Source organism: Chelonoidis abingdonii, chromosome 12, assembly GCF_003597395.2.
Source record: "Chelonoidis abingdonii isolate Lonesome George chromosome 12, CheloAbing_2.0, whole genome shotgun sequence".
In the NCBI taxonomy this organism is placed as follows: domain Eukaryota; kingdom Metazoa; phylum Chordata; order Testudines; family Testudinidae; genus Chelonoidis; species Chelonoidis abingdonii.
Genome location: NC_133780.1, coordinates 1,733,433 through 1,756,264, shown reverse-complemented (window position 1 = coordinate 1,756,264; position 22,832 = coordinate 1,733,433). Strand labels below are relative to the sequence as shown.

Genomic DNA, 22,832 nt, shown 5'->3' with positions numbered 1-22,832 from the left:
GCCACGCCAGGGGGCGCCTGCCGACCCGCCGGGTGTTGCTAGGGGAAAATTCTTCCGACGAACGTGCACGCGGCGCGCGCACACCTACTTGGAATGAATATGAGCAACACATCTCGAAGAACAACAGTTACAAAGGTGAGTAACCGTCTTTTACCCTTCATGTCCCTAGCTGGTTTGTTCTTGTTTTGTGCCTTGACCTTTCTAATTTTACCCCTACAGACCTGTGTTATCTGTTTACATTCATCCTCTGTAATTTGACCAAGTTTCCACTTTTTGTAGGTCTCTTGAGTTTTAGATCATTCAAGATCTCCTGGTTAAGCCTGGCTGGTCTCTTGCCAGACTTCCCATCTTTCCTACGCAGGGGGAACAGTCTGCTCTTGTGCCCTTAACGTCTCTTTGAAAAACTGCCACCTGTCTTCAGTTGTTTTTCCCCTTAGACTTGCTTCCCCTGGGATCTGACCTGCCAACTCCCTGAATTTGCTGAAGTCACCTTCTTGAAATCCATTGTCTTAGTGTACTGTTCTCCCTACTACCAGTCCTTAGAATCATGAACTCAACCATTTCATGATCACTTTCGCCCAAGCTGCCTTCCACTTTCAAATTCTCACCCGTTCCTCCCTATTCATCAAAATCAAATCTAGAACAGCCTCTCCCCTAGTAGCTTTCTCCACCTTCTGGAATAAAAAATTGTCTCCAACACATTCCAAGACTTTGTTGGATAATCTGTGCCCGGCTGTGTTATTTTCCCCAAGAGATGTCTGGGTAGTTGAAGTCCCCCATCACCACCAAGTCCTGTGCTTTGGATGATTCTGTTAGCAGTTTTAAAAAAGCCTCATCTGCCTCTTCTTCCTGCTTTGGTGGTCTGTAGTAGAACCCTACTGTAACATCATCCTTGTTTTTTATCCTTTTTATCCTTACCCAGAGACTTTCTACATGTCTGTCTCCTATTTTCACCTCAACCCCAGACCAAGTGTGCACATTTTTAATAAAAGGCAACACCTCCTCCCTTTTTCCCCGTGCCTGCCCTTCCTGAGCAAACTGTACCTGTCTATACCAACTTTCCAGTCATGTGTATTGTCCCACCAGGTCTCTGCGATGCCAACTACATCACAATTGTGTTTATTAACTAGCATTTCAAGTTCTTCCCGCTTATTCCCCATACTTCTCACATTAGTACACAGACATCTAAGATATTGATTTGATTTCCCCCTGTAAGCCAGTCGTGCTGGGGCTCGTCCCCCTCAGGCATGGCGGGGAGCCAGGGCACCTCCCTACACCCCCACCCCCACCCAGCCCCAGTTCTGTCTTCCCTCCCTTATTTCTGCTACAACAGCCCATGCTCCCCCCAGATTCTGACCATAGACACCGACTCCGTGGGTGCTCTGCAGCTGGAGCACCCACAGTGAAAAAATTGGTGGGTGCTGAACACCCACCGGCAGCCCCCCGACTCAGCTCACCTCCACCTCCTCCCCTGTGTGCACCACTGCATCCTGCTTCTCTCCTCTCCCTCCTAATGCTTGCATGGTGAAACAGCTGTTTAGGAAGGGGGTCCAATGGGGCAGAAAGGAGGCAGAGCTAGGGTGGTGGGGTGCAAGCACTTCTCCCAGCTCTCCATGTTTTTGACTTACCTGTGGGCTTTGGTCACCTGCCCCCATCAAACCTATTTTAAAGCCCTAGGTTAGCCAGGCTGTAGCCAAATATACTTTTCCCCATCCTCAGTAGAATCACAGAATATCTAGGTTGGAAGGGACCTCAGGAGGTCAAATAGTCCAACCCCCTGCTCAAAGCAGCACCAATCCCCAACTAAATCATCCCAGCCAGGGCTTTGTCAGGCCTGACCTCAAAAACCTCTAAGGAAGGAGATTCTACCACCTCCCTAGGGAACCCATTCCAGCGCTTCACCACCCCCCTAGTGAAATAGTGTTTCCTAATATCCAACCTAAACCTCCCCACTGCAACTTGAGACCATTGCTCCTTGTTCTGTCATCCGCCACCACTGACAACAGTCTAGATCCATCCTCTTTGGAAACCCCCTTCAGGTAGTTGAAAGCAGCTATCAAATCCCCCCCTCACTCTTCTCTTCTGCAGACTGAACAATCCCAGTTCCCTCAGCCTCTCCTCAGAAGTCATGTGCTCCAGCCCCCTAGTCATTTTTGTTGCCCTCAGCTGGACTCTTTCCAATTTTTCCACATCCTTCTTGAAGCGTTGGGCCCACAACTGGACACAGTACTCCAGATGAGGCCTCACCAATGCCGAATAGAGGGGAATGATCACATCCTTCAATCTGCTGGTAATGCTCCTACTTATACAGCCCAAAATGCTGTTAGCCTTCTTGGCAACAAGGACACACTGTTGACTCATATCCAGCTTCTTGTTCACTGTAACCCCCAGGTCCTTTTCTGCAGAACTGCTGCCCAGCCACTCTGTCCCTAGTCTGTAGCAGTGCATGGGATTCCTCTGTCCTAAGTGCAGGTCCCTGCACTTCTCCTTGTTGAACCTCATCAGGTTTCTTTTGGCCCAGTCCTCTAATTTGTCTAAGCATCTCTGTATCGTATCCCTACCCTCCAGCGTATCTACCACTCCTCCTAGTTTCGTGTCATCTTCAAACTTGCTGAGGGTGCAGTCCATGCCGTCCTCCAGATCATTAGTGAAGATATTGAACAAAATCTATGGACTCCATCTCTGTTTATCAGTCATCCTTCCTGGAACAGCATCCCGTGGTCAAGGAAGCCAAAGCCATCCTGGCGACACCATCCTTGCAGCCAGGCAGTCACCTCCAGGATGCACCTGTCTCTGCTTGACCCTACCCTTGACTGGAAGGATCACAGAGACCACCACCTGTGCTCCAAACTCCTTCACCCGTACTCCCAGAGTCCTGTAGTCACTTCTGATCTATTGAGGGTCCTATCTCCCAGTATCATTAGAGCCCACATGGATGAGTAGCATGGGGTAGTAGTCAGAGGGCTGGATAATCCTCAACAATCCCTCCGTTATGTGTCAGATACAGGCCCCTGGCAGGCAGCAAATCTCCTGACATGCCATGTCAGGGTGACAGATGGTGACTCTTTTGAGGGGGATAGATGCACCCGACAACCACTACCCTACATTTCTTCCTGGGAGTGGAAGCTGTGATCCTTCCAGCCTTGGGGGTACATGGCTTCTTCTCCTCTGAGGTGATTCCTCATAGTTATGCTGCCCTAGCAATGAGCAGTTTTCCATCACCATGGTGGATGGATTGGGAGTAGGGGTGGAGCACTGTCTGCTGCCAGAAGTAACCAGCAGCCAGTATCCTCCCTGTGACAGAGGCATATCCTCCTCCCTGGTGGTGTGACAGCCATCATCTGTAGCTAGATAGCATTTTCAGCCTTGGAAGTCTCCATATGAATACTGTCCATGAATTCCTCATGGGCACGGATGTGCCTCAGCCCGGCCACCTCCTCCTGTAGCTCTCCCAGCTGCTTCCTGAGAGATTCCACCAGCAGACACCTCACACAGGATGGTTCTCCCCAGCCTGGCTTTCTGTGAGGGGGAAATGCAGGCCAGAGTTTCCGCAAATCCACATCAGGATCTGGGTAGAGCAGAGGTGGGCAAACTACAGCCCACAGGACCATCCTGCCCAGCTCTTGAGCTCCCAGCCGTGGAGACTAGCCCCCAGCCCCTCCCCTGCTGTCCCCACTCCCACACAGCCTCAACTCACTGTGCCACCAGCACTCTGGGCAGCAGGGCTCAGAGCTCCTGCCAGGCAGCACAGCTATCAGTCCTGCTGCTCTGAGCAGCATGGAGGGGAGCGAGTTGGATGGGTCATGGGTTCTGAGGGGGGCAGGGGCCAGGCTGTTTGGGGAAGCACAGCCTTCCCTACCTCACCCTCCATACAGTTTCAAACCCCAATGTGGCCCTTGAGCCAAAAAGTTTGCCCACGCCTGGGGTAGAGGCATCCATGATTAGGTTCTCTGTCTGAATACAGGTGTCTACATGGGGGTTTTAATACAAAGATCCTTAATGCATGTTGGGTAATTTGCAGAATGCAATAGCATGGCCATGCAGGGCCTGTTCCGTTTTCAGGGTGCATTGTGGGAACACAGAGCAGCAGAACACTCCCTAGGTGCGTTTGTAAAACACTGAATTATTTCTCCTTAAATAAAAGGTTTTTCTGGGGGCTTGTTTCTTAATGAAACTACTTACAAGCAGGCCATGAGGAGGCCTGAGTGCATTTAACTCAGGGTTTGTCTATCTCCAGGCAGGTTAATCAGCATTTGCTAAAGCTACATCTATACTAGCACATTTATCACTAAAAATATGTTGGTCAGAGGTGTGGAGGAACACACCAGCCCTCACCCAGGGCTGGTGCAAGGAAGTTTTGTGCCCTAGGTGAAACTTCCACCTTGCGGCCCCCCAGCAGCTCCCCGCAGCCTTGAGGCACTCCACCCCCATGGCAGCTCCCCTCTCCCAGGGAGCCCTGCGGTACCACCCCACACCAGCTCACCTCTGCTCCGCGTCCTCCCCGAGCACGCTGTCCTGCTCTAATTCTCCTCCCAGGTTTGCGGCGCCAAACAGCTGATTGGCACCGCAAGCCTGGGAGGCAGGAGAAGCGAAGCACCGACTGTGCGGTGGAACCCCCGGGCTGCCGGCGGCTCGCTGACCCCGGGGAACCCCTGGGCTGCCAGTGACAGCTCAGACTCCCTCAGGGCAGTGGCTGCTCAGACAAAAAATTGGAGGGCACCATGTTTTGGCGACCCAGGCAACCACCTAGTCCGCCTAAATGGTAGCGCCAGCCCCGCCCTCACTGAGGAGTTTCACTGACAAAAAGCGCCGGCGTGGACACCGCTAGTTCACCCAGAGACTCTCATTCTGAATTGATCAAGCTCATTCTCCCTCCCCAAAAAAGTGTTCTGCATCCCCTGAACGTTGGCGGGCTCATGCCAGCCCTGTACAGCAGGACTTGGGGAAGGAGCACTGCCTCCAGCCCCTCCCTGACTCACCTCAGCAGGCGATCCACTGTGTCTGGAGTGGGGGACCCACCAAAAATTGCAGCATCCTTGCAGAAGATCAATTCTCTGCCCTCCCATCTCACCCCACCCTTAAGAGGTGGCCTCATACCCATGGACCCCAAGAGCAGGCCTCATACCCATGGACCCCAAGAGCAGGCAGCAGGCCACACAGGAGACACCACTGCCTGCCCCCCCCACCCCCATCTGAACTTTGGCAGTAGGGCCAAATGAAAGGCACAAATGTGCCCCCACACCCCCCATGTGTCTGCTGAATGCAGGTGAGCAGTGAGGCTCCCCCGCACATACTATTTTGCGGATTCCCTGTGCAGTGTCCATGGATCCCCTGGGGCCCACAGACCCAGCTGTGGAACAGCTGGGTTGGCAACAGAACATGGGCCTGTTCCCCTCTAGGTGGCCCAGCTCTAATCTGGGCTCTAGGGTAAGGGGAAAATGGGACCTCTCCCCTCATATGGCTACTAGCCAATGAGAAGGTCAAGAAAAAAATTTCAAGGTGAGAGGCAGGGGAAGAGTGTGACACCCCCATCCTCTCCCTCCAGCAATTTGTTTCCCCTACAATGGCCAGGAGAGAACCCAGGAGTCCTGGCTCTCAATCACTAGACACACATCTAGATTCCCCCACCTCCTGTATGAGTCCCGGAGGGATCAATGTCCCCAAAGGAGAATCACACACACTCTGGTCTAGCACCCCTGCCTGCCTGGCCTCCACCCAGCCTGCTCCCCTGGGCCAGCTGAGAAGGGGCCAAGTCCCCAATCCCAGCTCCCAGGCTGGGGTGAATAAGGAGCCCAGGGACAGTGCAGGGTGACGAGCAGATTCATGTTTATTGGTAGGTTAACTCTGCATGGGGGGTGGAGCCAGCAGAGAAGAGGAGGAGCCAGCAGGGAAGGGGAGGAGCTACTTGAACTTGATGGACTTGACCCTGAAGTCTCCCTCCACAGAGAAGAATTCGATGGCCTCCAGCCCCAGCCTGTTGGGGAACTTGAGCTGCTGCTCCCCCGGCAGCGCCACCGCCACTGTCAGCTCCTGGTCATTGAAGGAGATGCAGATCTGGGGGAAGGGGACAGGGTGAGGGGTGGAGCCAGAGACACCTGCCCCGCCCCCAGGGTTAAATACCATCCCAACCTTACACACCCCCAGCCCAACCAGGACTGGAGACATCCCCACTAGCAATAGACTCCTCTGCTAGAGATGGGTGGCTGCGGTCTTCCCCACAGTGCCCTGCCCCCTTTCCCCTCATTCAGCTGATCCCAGCAAAGGGGAGCTGCGATCTTCTCCACACAGTGCCCCACAGTCCCCAGAGATGGGAGAAGGCTGCCCTTATAGAGGGATCTACCCCCCACCCCACAGTGCCCATCTACCCCCCACCCATCTCACACCAGGAACAGGAGCTGTGATCATCCCCCAGACAGTGTCCTGCCCCCACCCCAGCTAGGAGAGAAGGGGGCTGTGCTCTCCCCCAGAGAGGAGCTCAGTTCACCCCCCAGAGGTGGAGCTGGGATCTTCCCCCAGGCAGTGCCCCCTCACCTTGGCATCCTGCCCCAGCTGGAAGGGGAAGTCCGGCTCCCGCTGCTCCTCCCCCCACTCCCCACCCTGCAGCGAGTTGCAGATGATGATGCAGGTGTCCCCGTGGCTCTCGAACCGGGGGTTGAAGTGAAGGGCCAGGTCCGAGCCAGCCCGGCCCATGTTCAGGGCAAAGCTGGAAGGGAGAAAGACAGGCTGGGACCCCCCGCCTGGGCCAGGCAGCTTCCCCAGGGGCCAGCAGGGAATCCCACCCCAGGGCCCCCCCGCAACAGGAGCAGCCACTCGCTTTGCCTTGTGGGAAGCCACCAGCCACCCCCAGCCATACAGAGCATCATGGGAAATTCCCCATCACCCCCTGCACCATGGGAGAATCTCCCATAATTCCCTCTGCTCAATTTATGGCACTGGTGCCTTGTGGAAAGCTTCCCAGCATCCTCTGGGACAGCACTGCATCATGGACCCCCCTGCATTGCATCATGAGAATTCCCCCAGCATCCCCTGCTGTCACCCCCACAGACTCTGGATCCTGGGCAAGTCTCCCAGAATCCCCTGGGCTAAAGCCCAGCCCTGCTGCCTTGTGGGAACGTTTCCCAGCATCCTCAGCAGGAGGGTCACCTGTGGGCATCACCTGAGAGCTTCCCACAATGCACCAGCCTATGTCCCAGCATCCTCTCTGCTGCCCTCCAGCCCCTGCCCAGGGTGGAGAGGAGCATCACAGGGCCAACACCAGCCCCAGTCCCCCTGCAGCCCAGTGCCCCCAATCTGTGGGGCTCTGTCCCACTGAGCTCACCCCATGCAGGGGGCTGAGAGCCAGCCCCACAGAGAAGGGGCTGTAGCCATGGACCCCCCCCCCCAAGGGTCAGTCCTGGGGAGACCAGCCCCCCATCCCATGGGGCAGCCCATTGGCATGCACACTCCCCATCCCCACAGCTACCCCTGAAGAGGGTCAGGGCTGAGGCAGGGGGTCCCTGGAGGATTCAGGGGGCTGAAGTGATGCAGACTCAGGGGCTGAGGGACCTGCAGGGAGATGCTGCCCCCCTGGGGGCCTGAACCCCTTCCTGGGTCCCAGAGACTCCCCCAGTGTGCTGCTGGGGGACCCCAGCATTAACCATCCCCACATCCATGGGCCCAGACTCACCTCTTGGCATCCGGTGGCACCGTGCCCTTCACTGCGATGCACTCGCCAGGATGGACATTCAAGTGGGTCAGAACCATCCCCTGGGGGTGGGGGAAGGGGAGAGGTGAGCACCCCCCAGGAACTCATCCACCAGCCCTCCCCACAGGGGGCAGGGAATGGGGCACCTAGGGCAGGGACCGGCTTGGGGACAGGGACCTTTCCCTTCTAGGGACACCAGCTCCCACCTGACCCCAGGGCAAGGACCAGTTGTTTCAGGGGGCTAGGAATGGGGCCTGTCCCCTCTAGGGGACACTAGATGGGGAGCAAAGAAGGAATATGAATTTCCTACAGATGCAGGTGACAAAGCTGTGACGCCCCCCCGCCCCTCTCAGCCCTAGAAGATCCATCACCCTCCCCCAACCTCAGGGATCTCACAGCTTCAAAGTCACCAGGTGGGGCCTGGCTACCAGGAAACAGACTCAACTCCCCCATACAGATGGGGGGACTAGGGGTCAACCACCCCACCCCCCCCAAGCCCAGGGAGAGGAATTACAGATACCCCTAGTACCCAGCAACCCCCTGCTATCTGGCCTCCTACCCCACATAGCTACCAATCTCTTCCCACAGCTCCCATCCTACCCCTCTGCCCCCCAACTCACACACTCCATTGCAGCTACTCCAGAGACAAGACAACTCCACACCCAGCTTCAACCACCATAAAGGCTTAGTCCAACCCTGAGCTTTAAATAGCTGGGACACTCCCCTTGGGACCAATCAGGCATCCCAAGCCCTAAAGAACTGACCAATCAGAGAGGAGAGGGGTGTGGCCAGGGGAACCTTGCGACCCAGCTGCCGGGGTGGGCTCGGCCAATCACAGCAGAGCTCATATCCCAGCTAGGGAAAAGCAGAAAAGACCAATGTATATAGATAGATGGTGTCTAGGGCCCGGCCCCCTTTCGTTCCCTGGCCAATCAGAAATGGAGCCTTTTGCAAGCTAGTTAAGAAACTACAATTCCCAGCATTCCTATCTCCCAACTCCCAGCCTGCCTTGGGAGCCACTTGCTTATAAAAAGGACACAAGTGGGGTTGGTTTCATTATATTGCCCTGTGTGTAGTTGTGTGGGTGGATGGGTATGTGCTGTCTTGACTTTCTTTTGGCTGGAAAACACAGGAGAATCCCCTGACCTGGTAAGGGGTTAAACAAGGGCTAGGATTTGGGGGGCTAGGACTCCTGGGTTCTCTCTCTGGCTCTGGGAGGGGAGTGGGGTCTAGTGGTTAGAGTGGGGGGGCTGGGAGCCAGGACTCCTGGGTTCTCTCCCTGGGCTCTGGGACGGGTCTGAGGGCTGGTGGGGTAGAGCAGGGGGAGCTGGGAACTAGGAGTCCTGGGCATTCTCCTCAGCTCTGGGAAGGGAATGGGGGCTAGTGGGTTAGAGGAGAGCACATGTGGGGGTCAGGACTCCTGGGTTCTATTCCCATCTCAGCTTGCAGGACCTGATATGCTGTACAGAGACAGTCCATGCCCTGAGTTGCTGTTAATCTAGGTAAATCCCCTGGTTAAAGGGGGGCTGATCCTAGGGTGTGGAGGAGGATCTGATCCCTGGTTTAAGGCTAAGTAGCAAATGAGTGTGGGAATAATGGGGAAAGTTTTGGGTTTCTGGCTGAGCATGGACAGCCTGGTGTGGAGGGATGTGGGTATGTCTACACAGCAATGAAAGACCCCTGGCTGGCCTGGGTCAGCTGACTAGGGCTTGGGCTGGGGGTTATAAGATTGCAGTGTAGTTGTTTTGGCTCGGGCTAGACCCGGGTTCAAACCCTGCAGGGTGGGTATATCTCTAGCCCAAGTCTAGTGTCTACACATGCGTAGCACTGAGCCCAAGCAAATTGACCCGGGCACTCCAATTCAGTGGAGTGGGTTAGCAGGCCAGTGTAGACATAACCCTCAGTGACCTTGGAGAAATGCTACCTAGGAGAGGCGCCAGTAGCTTTCTTCCATGTAGCTGGAGCAGGACTTTAAACCCCCTGCCCCAGCAGTATGAGAAGCGCAGGGGCAGTGAGCAAGATGGGCTGGGAATTTGCCCCCCAAAAGTTAGTGGAAACTGAAACTTCCTGCCAGAAGTGGGCAGGGTCACAAATCTTCACTGGGAAGATTTCTTGGGTCCATGATAGAATTTTTGGCCAAAATAAGGAGGTGGGTCTGAACCGGGTGCCTCTCTGGGGCTTTACACAGAGGACTCGGAAAGGGCTCACCTCAGTCCCACTGCAGAATAGCAAACTTTTCTTGACATCTCCAATGTTTCTGGGATGGGAAAACCATTTCAGGCCCAGCCCTAGTCACTAGGTCCTGACCCACTTGGAAGTCTCAAGGGTGGTGACTTAAAGACCACACAATGGTGTATTCCCTTGGGAGATCTTAAAACACCAAGTATCTTCCCCCCTACCCTGTGCCTCCATTCACCCTCTGTAAAATGGGACATTTAGAGTCAGGGGAAGGCCTAGGGATAGAACCCAGGAGTCCTGGCTCCCAGCCCCCACCCCACCAGACTCCTCTAAGTGGAGACCATAAATGATGTTGAACTCGGCAGCATTCATGTCACAAAATGGTCTACTCCACTTCCAGTTTATTTCAGCTAGGTCTATTAACCAAACTAGGCTGAGACCAAATGAAAACTCATCTCACTTGTGACAAAGGGGATGAGTGTGAACCCAGGTCTCCAGAGAACTAACCCCAAATTTCCTTCCTTTATAGATTGTATTAGTCTCCTGCGATCAAGTCCCAGGGGATGATCCATGGGTGGGTGTGTGGTTAAATCCACCCTCCCAGAACCCCTGAGCCTCGAGCGGCTCCTCCAGGTCCGGACGCGTCTGGAGTCCCGGAAGCGACTGACCGAGGAGCTCAAGGCCTGTTTCAATCTAGCACTGAGCGAGTTCTCCCAGGAGCCGCTGTGTGTCCAGCAGAACGCCAGGATGACCATCCAAAGCGAGACCACGGTGCTGGTCTTCGTGTCCGGCACGCAGGAGAATGAAATATCCGTCTTCCATGTGGCCGGGCAAGTCCAGTATAACATCAAAATGCCCCGGTGGGACACTTGTGTGGCCAGAGTCTTCAGCAGGAACATCGTGAAGACCGTGGCGGAGATGGTCAACTACATCCCGGCTGGACCGCTCTTGGAGATGGTGAAGAAAATGTATTAGCTACGGGGCAGGGGGTTAATATTCGACAAGCCAAGTACAATGAACAAAGGGGTTAGTTGTGGAAGAGACTCAAGCAAATGTCCCAGATTCCCCTTCCCCCAGATAGCAGAAACCATTGTTGCTCCATTGTGGAAGACGTTCATGGGCGAGAGATACTGGGTATAATTCTAATGGGTCTTGGGGGATACAGCCAATGACTGGGATTCTGCTCCGAGCTTTGCTGGTGGGGGTGGAGTTTGACCTTCTCAGTGAGTGAATCAGAGTGACTCAAGTTGATGTGACTTAAGGATTGCTTCCAATGACGCTGGTGGGACTCGCTCTGGATTCGTGCTGGGGTTCTAGGTCAGGATTCAGGCCTCTCTAACCTCAAGTGGTGCCTTTTCAGGACTGGATTCTGACCTTGTTTCCTCAAAAATGGGTTAATCTTGATTTACGAGTCTAGTCATCTCTGTAGCCCTCCAGCGACCTCTGTCTTAGCTGCTATCTTCACTCCCTTTGGGATGGAGTCTGGTAGCTGTAATAGCTTCCCTTGATGGACACTGGACCTCCCCCAAATGAGCATCTACTTCTGCTGCAACAGATCTTAACCCAATGTAAACTTGCTTTTTGGTTTTAGCATTTGCCAGGCTACCTGGGTGTCAGTCAGGGGCCCTCGAATAAAGCTTGACTATCTGTCAACTGGATGTGGATTTGGTGTCTGTCTTTCCATTGATGGGGTCTTCCCGGTGGTGGGCTGAGACAGGGTCCCCAGCAGGTGTGAATGGGCCGTAGCTCTGCTGGTGTGACTCCTAGTATTGGAGATCTCCAACATCCCAAGAGGGAACTAACCTGGGAGTTGAAACTTTGCCCCTGGAGATCCACACAGCGTTCTCGGAGGTGGCGCCTGGACTTCCCTTAATAAATGGCCCGAGAGTCCCTGCTGCTGGTGTCTCTGGGTTCACTCATGGAGTGGGGGATCCCTACATTTCTGCAGATGGTGGGATCTGGGGATCCCCAAATTGGACCCATCCCCCTTCCCTGTCCTTACATGGCCCATAGGCAGCAGTGTTCCCAGCCCCCTACTTCCATCCCTGGCTCAAGAACATCCAGGGCACAAAACTGTGATAAGGAACAAGTGTCCCAGGATCTGCTGTTCTGCAGGTAGAGCAGTGTGGGTGGGGCTGGGAGCCAGGACTCCTGGGTTCTCTTCGGGCTCTGGGAGGGGAGTGGGGGCTGGTGGGTTAGAGCAGGGGGGGGCTGGGAGCCAGGACTCCTGGGTTCTCTTCGGGCTCTGGGAGGGGAGTGGGGGCTGGTGGGTTAGAGCAGGGGGGGGCTGGGAGCCAGGACTCCTGGGTTCTCTTCGGGCTCTGGGAGGGGAGTGGGGGCTGGTGGGTTAGAGCAGGGGGGGGCTGGGAGCCAGGACTCCTGGGTTCTCTCCCCAGCTCTGGGAGGGGAGTGGGATTAATGGTTAGAGTGGAGGGGGGAAGGCTGGGAGCCAAGTCCCTTCCCAGCTCTGGGGGCAGAATGGGGTCCAGTGGTTACTACAGAGAGAGGCCCACCCCTACCCCCTTTCCTTGAGGTCTGTTTGGCTGGACATGGGAGGGGCCCCACTGGAGCTGTGGGGCCAGGGGGATTGGGGCTGCACTAGCAGGGGGTGCAGGGGTCTGGTTGCAGGGGCAACAGCAGGACTCACCCAGCTGCCAGGGGAGGGATAGGGCAGGGGCTGAAATGCTGGGAGCCCCATAGAAACAGTCCCCTCCCTTCCCCACGAAGTGGGCACTGGACAGCCAGGGTGTCAGACTACCCAGCAGCCCCTTAGCACAGGGCCCTGTGCAGACACCACTCACGCAGCAGCTGCCTGGCAGGGCCCTGTGGGAGGCCACCCCCTCCTGCCCTTAGCATGGAGCGCCTGCCCCACCAGCTGCCCCCAAACCACATCCAGGAACCAGCTCTACCCATGTGAGCTTCACCCTGTCCTCATGTCCTGCCCCAACCTAGAGCAGCAGGACCTGCTGCTGCCTGAGGTGGGTGAGGGACCCCCCTGGGCCAGCCTGGCCTCCTGCTGGTGCCATGAGGCTGGCAGCTCCTCTGCAGAGCTGTGGGCACTGGTGCATCCCCAAGGCCCCAGCCCCTTCTGTGGCAGAGGGAGAACCTGGCACCTCTCTCCCACCCTGCCTCAGCCTGGCACACCCTAGCCAGGACCACCCCCAAAACCACAGGATCACCTTGCCAGCCTCCTTTCTGTGAGAGCCAATAGGGCCCCCCAGGAGATGGAGGAGATCTGGGAGCATGGGGTCTATTTCCAGTCCCTGGCATGGTCCTGCCTCAGGGCAGAACACAGGGGGTCTCTGCTCTGTCCCCCCCTTTGCCACAAGCCCCAACCTCAGCCCCACATTTTCTCTTCCCTTGTCCCCACTGCTCAGCTGAAGCCTGGGCTCAGCAGCTCTTCCAGCTTAGCTGAGGGGGCAGGCCCCTCACACCACCCACCCCCAGGGCTTTCAAACAGCCCCTGGACTCCGCAGGGAGGGTCAGGGTGAGGGTAAGACTAGCCAGCCATGGGCCTAATGGAAGAACACCAGACAGAGCAAGCAGGCTGGAGCCAGCGAACAGCTGCAGGGTCAGGTCCTGAGATGGGTTATGGGCAGAACCCAGGAGTCCTGGCTCCCAGCCTCCCCTGCTCTAGCCCACCAGACCCCACTCCCCTCCCAGAGGTGGGACAGAACCCAGAAGTCCTGATTCCCACCTGCTCTAGCCCACCAGACCCCACTTTCACAGATGAGAGCCCAATCTTCCTCAATTTATTTTTGAAAGGAGACAAAATACTTCTGAACTTTTTCTGAGTTTTATGTGTTTTTTTTCTGAGAAGGAAATATTAATTTAAACAACGACCAAAGGTAACTAAAATCAGACTCGGTAACAGGGAAGCAGGGAGTGGGGGGGACTCAGACCAGTCCAAGGGGACCCTGTCCCAGGGGGAAATAGGAGAGGGAAAGGGGCTGACTTAGGAGATGGGGACCCAGGCACCCGGGTGGAGGATCAGCGGATGGTTTTGACAGGGCTCTTGAAGTTGCTGGCAGCCTGCAGTTGCAGCTGATACGCCATAGGGTGGATCTTAAAGCCGTAGAGCCTACCAAAAGGAGAGGAAGTGGTTAACATTTGGGAGTGAGCAGTGGGGGTTACACAAGCCCCAGCCATGCCCACAAGCCCCCCACAGGCACTAGGGATTTCTATGAAGCAGGTGTTTGTGGGGACATCAGTAGGTTCCAGAGTGAACACTCATCTGTAGGAGGGGGAAGAACCAGAACTGGAGTTTTCGTGCTCACTGGCATGGACTCTAGCTGCAGCCCTGGTTTGTGCATGGAAGAAGGAAGACACGGAACCAGATTCCCATATGCCCCCTGGAATGGAGCCCAGCTACAATCAGTAGTTGGGGGGGGAATAGGAGCCAGACCCAGGTGCCCAGCTGGAATGGACTCTGGGCACTGCCCCATGTGGGGCAGGAGGGAGGGGCCAGGTCCCCAGGGGGATGGATGGAAGACCTGGATGGGTCCACTGGAATAGGCTGCCAGATACAGCTCTCCAGGGGAGACGGAAGAGCTGGAGGCGGATCCAGAGTCCATTGGAATGGACTCTGGCCGTAGTCTGCAGGGGGAGGGAAGAAGTGGAGCTGGCTCCCCCAGAACAGACTTGGGCTCCAGCCCATCAGGAAGGGGTCAAAACGCGCAGCTGGATTAGCTGCCCCACCGGGACCGGACTCCGCCCCGGCCAATGGCAGCGGGCAGCAGCTCACCTGGGGACGAACTGATTGGCTGGCCGCTTGGGCCTGTACTCGGGGTGCACCATGAAGAGCATGTGGGGGAAGCCGGTCCCGAAGTAGGCGCCGTCCGTGTGGTGGTGGCGGGAGGACTTGGGGGTGTAGACGTCCATGCACTTGGGGCAGTAGAGCTTTACCATGGCCTCGCCGGGGATGTCAGACAGGCCTGGGGGAAGTGAGAGACGGGAGAACCCAAGAGTCCTGCCTCCCAGCCCCCTTCCCGCCCACCCCATCTCCCAGCTCTAACCATGAGACCCCACTCCCCTCCCAAAGCAGAGAGAGAAATCAGGAGTCCTGGATCCCAGCCCTCTCCTGCTCTAACCACTAGGCACCACTCCCCTCCTGCACTTACCAATGGGCAGCATGGGCTGGTTTTCACAATAGACACGAGGACAGTAGCCGAAGTCTCCCTGCTGGTACTTCTCAAGCTGGGAAGGAGAGAGAAAGGATGAGACCCCAGGCTGGGAATGGGACCTCCCTCCTCCAGGGAGCGCCGGCTCCCATCCGGCCCCAGGGCAGAAACTGGCTGCTTCAGGGGGGCAGGGAATGGGGCAGGGGCCTGTCCCCTCTAGGGGGTGCTGGCTCCCATCCGGCCCCAGGGCAGGAACTAGCTGGATCAGGGGGGCAGGGAATGGGGCAGGGGCCTGTCCAATCTAGGGGGCACCAGCTCCCATCCAGCCCCAGGTAGGGAACTAGCAGGCTCAAGGGGGCAGGGGGCTGGCACTCACCATCTGGGCGATGCCACGGTTGGTGAGGATGTACCGGGCGTGGATCAGCCCGTACAGCATCTCCGCCGCCTGTTCGATCAGGTCGCTCTGGTTGGGGTTGTCCTCCAACTCCTCGTCTGCAAGGAAAGAGGATGCAGGTGAGAGACCGAGGCGGGGGGGGCACAGAGCCAGGGGGCAGGGAATGCCGGGCACTTGGGGTCACCCCCCACCTGATGGGATCACTGGGGCCAGGGCGACTGTACACTCTGAGCTCCTACCACAGACCATAACGACTGCCCAGAATTAATTCCTCCGGCTGACGGGAGAGAAAAACCAGCCCCACTGGATTTAACCATCGCCAGTGACCGTACATCCACCCTGACCCTTCGCAAATTGTGCTGCTGCTTAACCCTCTTCAGTGCTGACAACGTGCATGTTACTTCCCCTCTGAACTCATCTAGCATCCGTCCGCCCCCGCCCATGGGGTCCCCATCTGCTAGATCGGAGAGCCCACTGCCAAATCTATCCTCCGCGGAGGCACGTCCAGACTGGATCAAATCATCTTTTCGCCTTCCCTCTGCAAAGCAGAGCGGGGCTGGGATCCCGCAGGACTCGCTGCCATAATAGCAGGAGCGGCGTAAATGGACTTAATTGCAGGAGGACTGGACGGGTAAAAATACCAGATCACAGGAATTTGCAGGAAAACAAAAACACACATTTAGCTATTTAGATTGTGCCTCTTTTTAAGATTTATTTTGACCAAAAACCCCTAGCACGGGGGCAGTATTCCTGGTAAATGTTTTTCAAAAAGCCATAATAATCCCGACATATAAATAACTTGAATCGCACATTTCAACAGTCTGAAAATGGTGTTAAAGTGGTTTTAAAAAAACTCCCGGCTTTTTTGTGGCACTGTTTGGTTTGACACGCTGTGCGATCTACACACGACAACAGTTTGTCATAAACAGAATTTCAGCAGCGTAAAGAAGGTGTGTTTATTTTTTTTTAAAATAAAGGCTTTTTTAATTAAAGGTTTGAACATTTAAATTTAAGTGACGGATACAAAGATTTGAGGTCTGCTACAACAGGAGGTGAAGTTGTTGTTTTTGGTTTTTTTTTAACATGACTTAAGCACAATCTGTTTTATTCTTTTAGAGGTAAAAACTGTATCTGAATTCCGTGTGTGTATATAAGGGACCGTGGAGTTTTTTGGTTTTGGTAGCAAGGGGGAAACCTGTCTCACTCGCAGGATTTGTGGGATCTAAGGCTTTTCCAGTGGAACTGGGATAAAAATGCAAGAAGCAATGCGGGAGCAGGTGGGAGTAGGTATTGCAAGTCAGAATGAGATTTAAAAAATATTCCCACGGGGGCTTTAAAGCTCAACAGAGTGAGCTCCTGGAACCTCTGTTTTCCAGTCCTTTGTGCATTCTCATGGCTCTTCGCTGGCCCCTCGCCAATCCATCACCCTCCTTCTGGAATTGCGACCACCAGATCCAGACCCAGGATCCTAGCAGCGGTTGCACCAGAGGGAAAAGAACCTTGTGATTCCCGTTTCTATCTGGCATAAATTTGTCCCAGAGAGCGTAATGAACCACTGGCACAAGATCTAGGGTCACGGGAGATTCTCCATCGCCAGCCATTTTGCAGTCAAGACGGGCTGTTTTTCTAACAGATCAGCGCTAGGAATCACTGCGTGATCCGGGAGGACAGGTGAGCTGAGCACCGTGGTCCCTTTGAGAGCTGGACCCATTGAATCGATGACTCTCCTGGCCTTCAAATCTTTTTTTTAACTATATGGAGCTATATCTCCTCCTAGAACTGGAAGGGACCTTGAAAGGCCATCGAGTCCAGCCCCTGCCTTCACTAGCAGCACCAAATACCAAGGTTTTTTTATTTATTTTTGCCCCAGATCCCCAAGTGGCCCCTCAAGGATTGAACTCACACCCCTGGGTTTAGCAGGGCAGTGCTCAAACCACTGAGTGATCCCGTACAAATCTCCATCCCAGCCTCACATTCGCCCACGTCACGCGGGGCACTTCCATTCAGCTGATTCTCCCCCAGGACCCCCATTGGCCGGCGGTCTTTATTCCTGGTCGTACTGGCTTTTATATGGCCATATTCCAATGGAAGGAAGAGGCAGGAGAGGGTGGCCCCCAGTCCCAGCGATTCGGGCAGTGGACACCCCCGAGCCCAGCCTGTCGCATGGCTGAGACACCCAGGCCACTTTTGCACAACTGGCCGGGTGTGAGTGCAGCCACTGCCCGGTGAAGGGGTCATGATGAGCCCTCCGTTGTGCCCTGTGCTCCCCCCCCAGTGTGATAGGCACAAGCTGGGGCTCCTCGTGCACGCGTGAAGTGGCAGCTACACACAGGTCAGATCCTTGTTGTCGTGCAAAGCACAGGCACATGCAATTCAGGGCCTCACAGTTGTGAGAGGGGACAAAGGGCTCTGAATCACGCGTGCCACGTGCATCTGTTGTACGCAAACAACCATGTAACGGACCCACACACACCCCTCCTCATTAGCGCAAGACCTGCACATTCGCTGTGCAACACACATCAATCCTCCACGGCTGTGCCAGACATACACACCCGTCCTTCACGCTTGTGCAAGACACACAACTCTGTGATAAACACACAACCCTGTCCTCCATGGTGGCGTGACACACGCTCATGCAATACACCCCTCGTCCTCCACGCTTGTACAAGACACACACAACCATGCAATGGACACACACACCTGTCCTCCACGCTTGTGCAAGACACACACACCCGTGACACACGCAGCCTGGCCCGTCAGTCGTACGAAGAGCAGGTGCCAAGCGTGCCAGGCTCGACCTGGCCCATTCGGTAGGGTGGGGGGCAGTGGCAGGCCCCTGCCCACAAGGAAGGAGACAAAGACCACACGCAAAGCGGGCGAGGAGCTGATGGGGCCAGGGGGCTCAGACGGGGACCCCCCTCCCTTGCCAGCCCTGGGACCCCCCCCGGCACCTGGCTCCAAGTCGAGGATCATGTCGAGCGCCTGGCGATAATGGGGGACCTGCTCATTCAGCCCTGTCAGGTTAAACTTGTCCTGGATGTAATCCTCGTCCACCTGCGGGGAGAGAGCCGGGCTGAGAACCCAAGGGTTCGGGTGCACTGCCCTCCCCACTCCAGCCACTAGACTCCCCTTCCACAGCCAGGAGAGAACCCAGGAGTCCTGACTCCAAGACCCCTCCCTTCCCAGATTGGGGGACAACAGAACCCAGGAATCATGACTCCCAGCTCGCCCCTCCCAGGGCCGGGGACAGAACCCAGGAGTCCTGGCTCCCAGCCGCCTCCCCTCCCAGGGATGGGGACAGAACCCAGGAGTCCTGGCTCCCGGCCCCCTCCCCTCCCAGGGACGGGGACAGAACCCAGGAGTCCTGGCTCCCAGCCCCGCTGCTCACCTCACAGAAGAATTCATTTCCACGCAGGCCACAGAACCAGGAAATCCAGGACACTTCCTCGGAGCTGCTCATCTTCCCGTCCTCTGCAGAGAAAGGCACCATCATCCCAGCCCGCGCCAAAGCCCTGCTCACTTGTGTGATGAGCGTGGGGGGGCTCAGCCTGCAACCCCACAAGCCAACACTCACGCAAACTCCCAGCACAGACAATACAATGTCTCCCTGCCAGTGCTGAGATGGGCCCCCTCTGGGGTGGGGCAGCGGGCTAGTTATACAGGAACCCGTCGCCCAGCACTAAGATGCAGCTAGCTCTGGGGTGGGATGCAAGAGGGGTCAGTTATATGGGGAACCCTTGCCTGGCACCAAGACACAGCTGGTTCTGGGGTGGGCCAGTTATACAGGGACCCCTTAGTCTTATGGAGATGCAGCTGGCTCTGGGGAAGGGAAGGGAGTTGGTTACACAGGGACCCCTTACCCGGCGCTGAGATGCAGCTGGCTCTGGGGAAGGGAAGGGGAGGAGAGTCAGTTACACAGGGACCCCTTACCCGGCGCTGAGATGCAGCTGGCTCTGGGGAAGGGAAGGGGGTTGGTTATACAGGGACCCCTTACCCTACCCGCGCTGAGATGCAGCTGGCTCTGGGGGAAGGGAAGGGGCTGTTTGGTTATACAGGGACCCTTACCAGCGCTGAGATGGCGGCTGGCTCTGGGGAAGGGAAGGGGTTGGTTATACAGGGAACCCCTTACCCGGCGCTGAGATAGGCGTGCTGGTCTCTGGGGAAGGGAGTAGCGGGTGGTTATACAGGGACCCCTTACCGGCGCTGAGATGCGGCTGCTCTGGGGGAAGGGAGGGGGTTGGGTTATACAGGGACCTCCTCACCCGGCGCTGAGATGCACGCTGGCTCTGGGAAGGGAAGGGGGTTGGTTATACAGGGACCCCTCACCCGGCGCTGAGATGCGGCTGGCTCTGGGAAGGGAAGGGAAAGGGAAGGGGGTGTGTTGGTTATACAGGACCCCTTACCCTGGCGCTGAGATTGCGGCTGGCTCTGGGGAAGGGAAGGGGGTTGGTTATACAGGGGACCCCTCACCCGCGCTGAGATGCAGCTGGGCTCTGGGGAAGGGAAGGGGTTGGTTATACAGGGACCCCTCACCCGGCGCTGAGATGCGGCTGGCTCTGGGAAGGGAAGGGAAGGAAGGGGGTTGGTTATACAGGGACCCCTTACCGTGGCGCTGAGATGCGGCTGGCTCTGGGGGAAGGGAAGGGGGTTGGTTATACAGGGACCCCTCACCCGGCGCTGAGATGCGGCTGCTCTGGGGTGAGCACAGGGGTCTATTGTACACCACTCTCTGACCCCCCGAATCAACACAGGAAATTACCACTGGCCCAGGACCGAGCGGGCAGCCTGCCTCTTCACCCACAGGCTGGGGCTCCCCATTCCCAGCCACGGGGGAGGGGGGGCTCCCTGAACCATCCACCCTGGGACAAGGGCGGTCCCCCTGCCCCCTCCATTGACCCTCCCCACCTTCTGCCATTGCAATGGGGGAGGGGGGAATCACCGGCCCGTGGCTCCCCCGCCACGGCAACTGGGGGTAAGTGACCCACCGTCCCCTCACGAGGTGGGGGAGGTGAAGCTGGCCCTCCCCCGTTGCACCCCCGAAGCTCGTGCCGATCCCACCGCCACAGCGGGGCGGGGGGTAAAATCACCTCCGCCGGTGGCAGACTCCCCTCCCCCTTCCCCCACCCCTGGAGGGCTCAGCTGCCCTCCTCCTCGCCCCCCCCGGCATTAGGTGGCAGATCCTCCCCTCCCCCCGCCCGCTTTGCACGGGGGGGGCCGCGCCCCACTCACCCCCGGGGTCTCAGCTCCCGTCCAGCAGCAGCAAGCGGTGCCCAAAGCGCACAGGCCCCGGCCGCCCCGCTTGTCCCCCAGCGCGCAGACGCGCCGGCGCGCGGGGCATCACGGGGGATGTGGTTTTACAGCCGGAGGCGCCCCATAGAAGAAGACAGGTGCGGGGCCGCCCGGGAACTGCCGTTCCCACAATGCAAAGCGAGGAGACACGTGACGGGCGAGGGGCGGGAGTGATGGGAGGCCGCGGGACATGGCGGGAGATGTAGTTCTCCAGCGACCCGAGGCTCATTGGGATGACTGGGCAGGGGGGCCCCGCGGAACTACATCCCCGGGCGTGGGGCAAATTGGGGAACCCCGGTGCGGGGGCGGTGCCGCAAGGCAGCATGGGACTGGTAGTCCACGGGCTGCATGGGCCTCGTAGAGTTCCATGGTCAGCAGGGTCCCCGAGAACTACATCGCTCCCCATTGCAGGTAGCGCGCCTGAGTGACGCAGTGGTGTGCCGCAAGGCATTATGGGTCTTGTAGTGCCTGCGCTCTCTGAGCTCAGTTGGTTTGAATGGGACTTTGGACTCAAACTACAACCGCCATGATACAACCTGTCCCGGAAAGGGCACCATCAGGTGATGTAGCCGCAAGGCACCATGGGAATTGTAGTCCTATAGGTGCCAGAACCTGACTGCAGTGAATGGGGGTTGGACACTGTGAAACTACAGAGCTCAGAGGAGGGGCAGGGAAGGGCGGGACCCTGGGGAAGGGGCGTGGAGCATCATGGGAGGTGCCCCACTGAGGCTCATAGGAACAGGAGACCAGAGCACGAGGGACAGAGACGTGGGGGGAGGGGGGCCCGGACTCCTGGGTTCTGTCCTGGCACTGGCAGGGGAGGGGGGCAGAGCAAGGTGGGACTGGGAGCCATCGGAAATGAGCGTGGCCTAATCAACGAGGGGGCGTGGCCTCTCTTAAAGGCGTGACATAATTGGGCGTGGTCTAATACCAATAAGGGTATGTCCTCTACTGGGATGGTAGGGCCTGCCCAAAGGGGCGTGGCCTAGACCCAATATGGGGTGTGGCCTCTGTGAAGGGGTGTGGTCTCCATATATAGTGGGCGTGGCCTCCTGAACCCCTGGCCTTCTTTTACCATCTCTGAGGCTGCTGCTGCTCCGCCGGTGGCTGGCTCGGCTGTACTCCATGGCGCCCGTTGTGCTCATCCGCCGCCAGGGTGTTACTGAGCACCCAGCATCTCCTATTGGTCACCTAACTACTCCCCTAAAGGTTACTCCTGAACAGGTTAATTAGACCCTGATGCCTAGGTGTAGTTCGACTATATGTCTAGGTTAGGGTGAGACACGTAATTCGGAGTTACTGGACTGGTATGTGGGTGCCATCACACAGTTACTGCCAGGTAATAGTTTTAATTTTTTTAGTTAACTTTCTCATTGAACGGGGTAAAATGACGCTATTGGGGGGAGGAGATTGAGGTAAAAGGCATGCTGGGAAATATGCAAATTAGTTACACGGTCGTAGCGACTGGAGTTCTGGCGCCTCGCGCTGCCACGCAGTGGCTGTTAGGTGGTTGGGGGCGGGATACGTACGCATGCGCCGTGCTAACCCCTGAGGCGCGGAATGTGCGCATGCGCCTGATTTCAGTTTCTGTTCCCTCCCCCGTCAGGGGCACGTGCGCCCATTCCCGCGGTTTCTCTGCGTTCCAGTGCGCATGCGTCTAGACACTCACAGGGCTTTTTCCTGAGTGCGCATGCGTAAAGCTGTTATTTCCCGCGCCGCGCACTGCGCGTGGGCAGTCGCCACTTCGGGGGAGTTTAATACGCATGCGCGCCGGTCGCTATTCGTTGCCCAGAGTTACTAGCCCGCAGGAGGACGCGTCCGAGCCTCTTTCCCTGTTGAGCATGCGCATCCAAATCCGGCGCGGCTTCCTGGTCCTCACTGCGCATGTCTAGAGCAGAACTCGGCGGTTGCGCGCTGCTCTCCGACTGACGTCAGCCCTCATGCGTCACTGCCGCGGCGGCGCCTAACGCGCGTGCTCCTCCAGCGTCTTCTAATGCGCATGCGTCACCTCTTCACCTGGGGCGGTGGCGCGCTGCTCCGGCCGCCGGCGTCTCTATGGTGAGTCGGGCCCCGGAGGCTTCTGGGTGAAGGCCAAGGGGAGCGGGAGTTTGGTCACGGCCGGGGCCGGGTTCCAGCCTCGCCCCGCCCCCCCCGACACTTAACCCCG

General features: G+C 57.0%; 3 protein-coding genes and 3 long non-coding RNA genes across 10 annotated transcripts in view; 2 read left to right on the top strand and 4 right to left on the bottom strand.

The window, feature by feature from the left end:
• The window catches only part of LOC142047630 (uncharacterized), a 196,075-nt gene extending 192,415 nt beyond the window's left edge, over positions 1 to 3,660 (bottom strand). The window contains exon 1 of the long non-coding RNA XR_012656897.1: positions 3,646 to 3,660. This is a non-coding gene — a long non-coding RNA (uncharacterized LOC142047630). The remainder of the gene's footprint in view (positions 1 to 3,645) is intronic.
• A 2,199-nt stretch (positions 3,661 to 5,859) lies between these two features.
• LOC116822863 (galectin-1-like) lies at positions 5,860 to 8,328 on the bottom strand. The gene is made up of 4 exons (XM_032777021.2): positions 8,305 to 8,328; positions 7,667 to 7,746; positions 6,532 to 6,703; positions 5,860 to 6,054 (listed from the first exon to the last, which is right to left on the bottom strand). Exons 1-4 carry the CDS (start codon positions 8,311 to 8,313, stop codon positions 5,902 to 5,904), a joined length of 414 nt encoding a protein of 137 aa, XP_032632912.2. The 5' UTR covers positions 8,314 to 8,328; the 3' UTR covers positions 5,860 to 5,901.
• Positions 8,329 to 8,593: 265 nt separating this feature from the next.
• On the top strand, positions 8,594 to 11,515 carry LOC142047632 (uncharacterized). The gene is made up of 2 exons (XR_012656899.1): positions 8,594 to 8,833; positions 10,392 to 11,515. It is a non-coding gene; the product is annotated as an uncharacterized LOC142047632 (long non-coding RNA).
• A 2,124-nt stretch (positions 11,516 to 13,639) lies between these two features.
• CSNK2B (casein kinase 2 beta) lies at positions 13,640 to 21,856 on the bottom strand. 2 transcript variants are annotated; one of them, XM_032777017.2, is made up of 7 exons: positions 21,741 to 21,856; positions 18,765 to 18,847; positions 18,328 to 18,430; positions 15,359 to 15,474; positions 14,983 to 15,058; positions 14,607 to 14,796; positions 13,640 to 13,943 (listed from the first exon to the last, which is right to left on the bottom strand). In XM_032777017.2, exons 1-7 carry the CDS (start codon positions 21,808 to 21,810, stop codon positions 13,853 to 13,855), a joined length of 729 nt encoding a protein of 242 aa, XP_032632908.1. In that variant the 5' UTR covers positions 21,811 to 21,856; the 3' UTR covers positions 13,640 to 13,852. The 2 variants fall into 2 exon arrangements, with proteins under 2 accessions (XP_032632908.1, XP_032632909.1); XM_032777018.1 differs by lacking the exon at positions 21,741 to 21,856 and adding an exon at positions 20,606 to 20,716.
• Positions 18,864 to 19,726, bottom strand: LOC142047633 (uncharacterized). Its single transcript, XR_012656900.1, has 3 exons — positions 19,639 to 19,726; positions 19,307 to 19,397; positions 18,864 to 19,259 (listed from the first exon to the last, which is right to left on the bottom strand). It is a non-coding gene; the product is annotated as an uncharacterized LOC142047633 (long non-coding RNA).
• A 69-nt stretch (positions 21,857 to 21,925) lies between the features above and the next one.
• Positions 21,926 to 22,832, top strand: part of GPANK1 (G-patch domain and ankyrin repeats 1) — a 5,819-nt gene continuing 4,912 nt past the window's right edge. For 2 of the 4 annotated variants that reach the window (XM_075071543.1, XM_032777011.2), the window contains exon 1: positions 22,628 to 22,723. The gene's annotated coding sequence lies outside the window, so the exon portion shown is untranslated. Of the gene's footprint in view, positions 22,005 to 22,626; positions 22,724 to 22,832 lie in introns of those variants that run through there. The other 2 variants (XM_032777012.2, XM_032777013.2) reach the window with 2 other exon arrangements.

Coding starts and splice junctions, on each gene's coding strand:
- LOC116822863 (XM_032777021.2), bottom strand. Junction 6,704..7,666: donor GTGCCACCGGATGCCAAGAG/GTGAGTCTGGGC, acceptor TCTCCCTTCCAG/CTTTGCCCTGAACATGGGCC. Junction 6,055..6,531: donor AGCTGGGGCAGGATGCCAAG/GTGAGGGGGCAC, acceptor CCCTTCCCCCAG/ATCTGCATCTCCTTCAATGA.
- CSNK2B (XM_032777017.2), bottom strand. CDS start 21,810: ATGAGCACAACGGGCGCCATGGAGTACAGCCGAGCCAGCCACCGGCGG. Junction 15,059..15,358: donor ACCGTGGCATCGCCCAGATG/GTGAGTGCCAGC, acceptor TCTCCTTCCCAG/CTTGAGAAGTACCAGCAGGG. Junction 14,797..14,982: donor CCAGCCCATGCTGCCCATTG/GTAAGTGCAGGA, acceptor CACTTCCCCCAG/GCCTGTCTGACATCCCCGGC.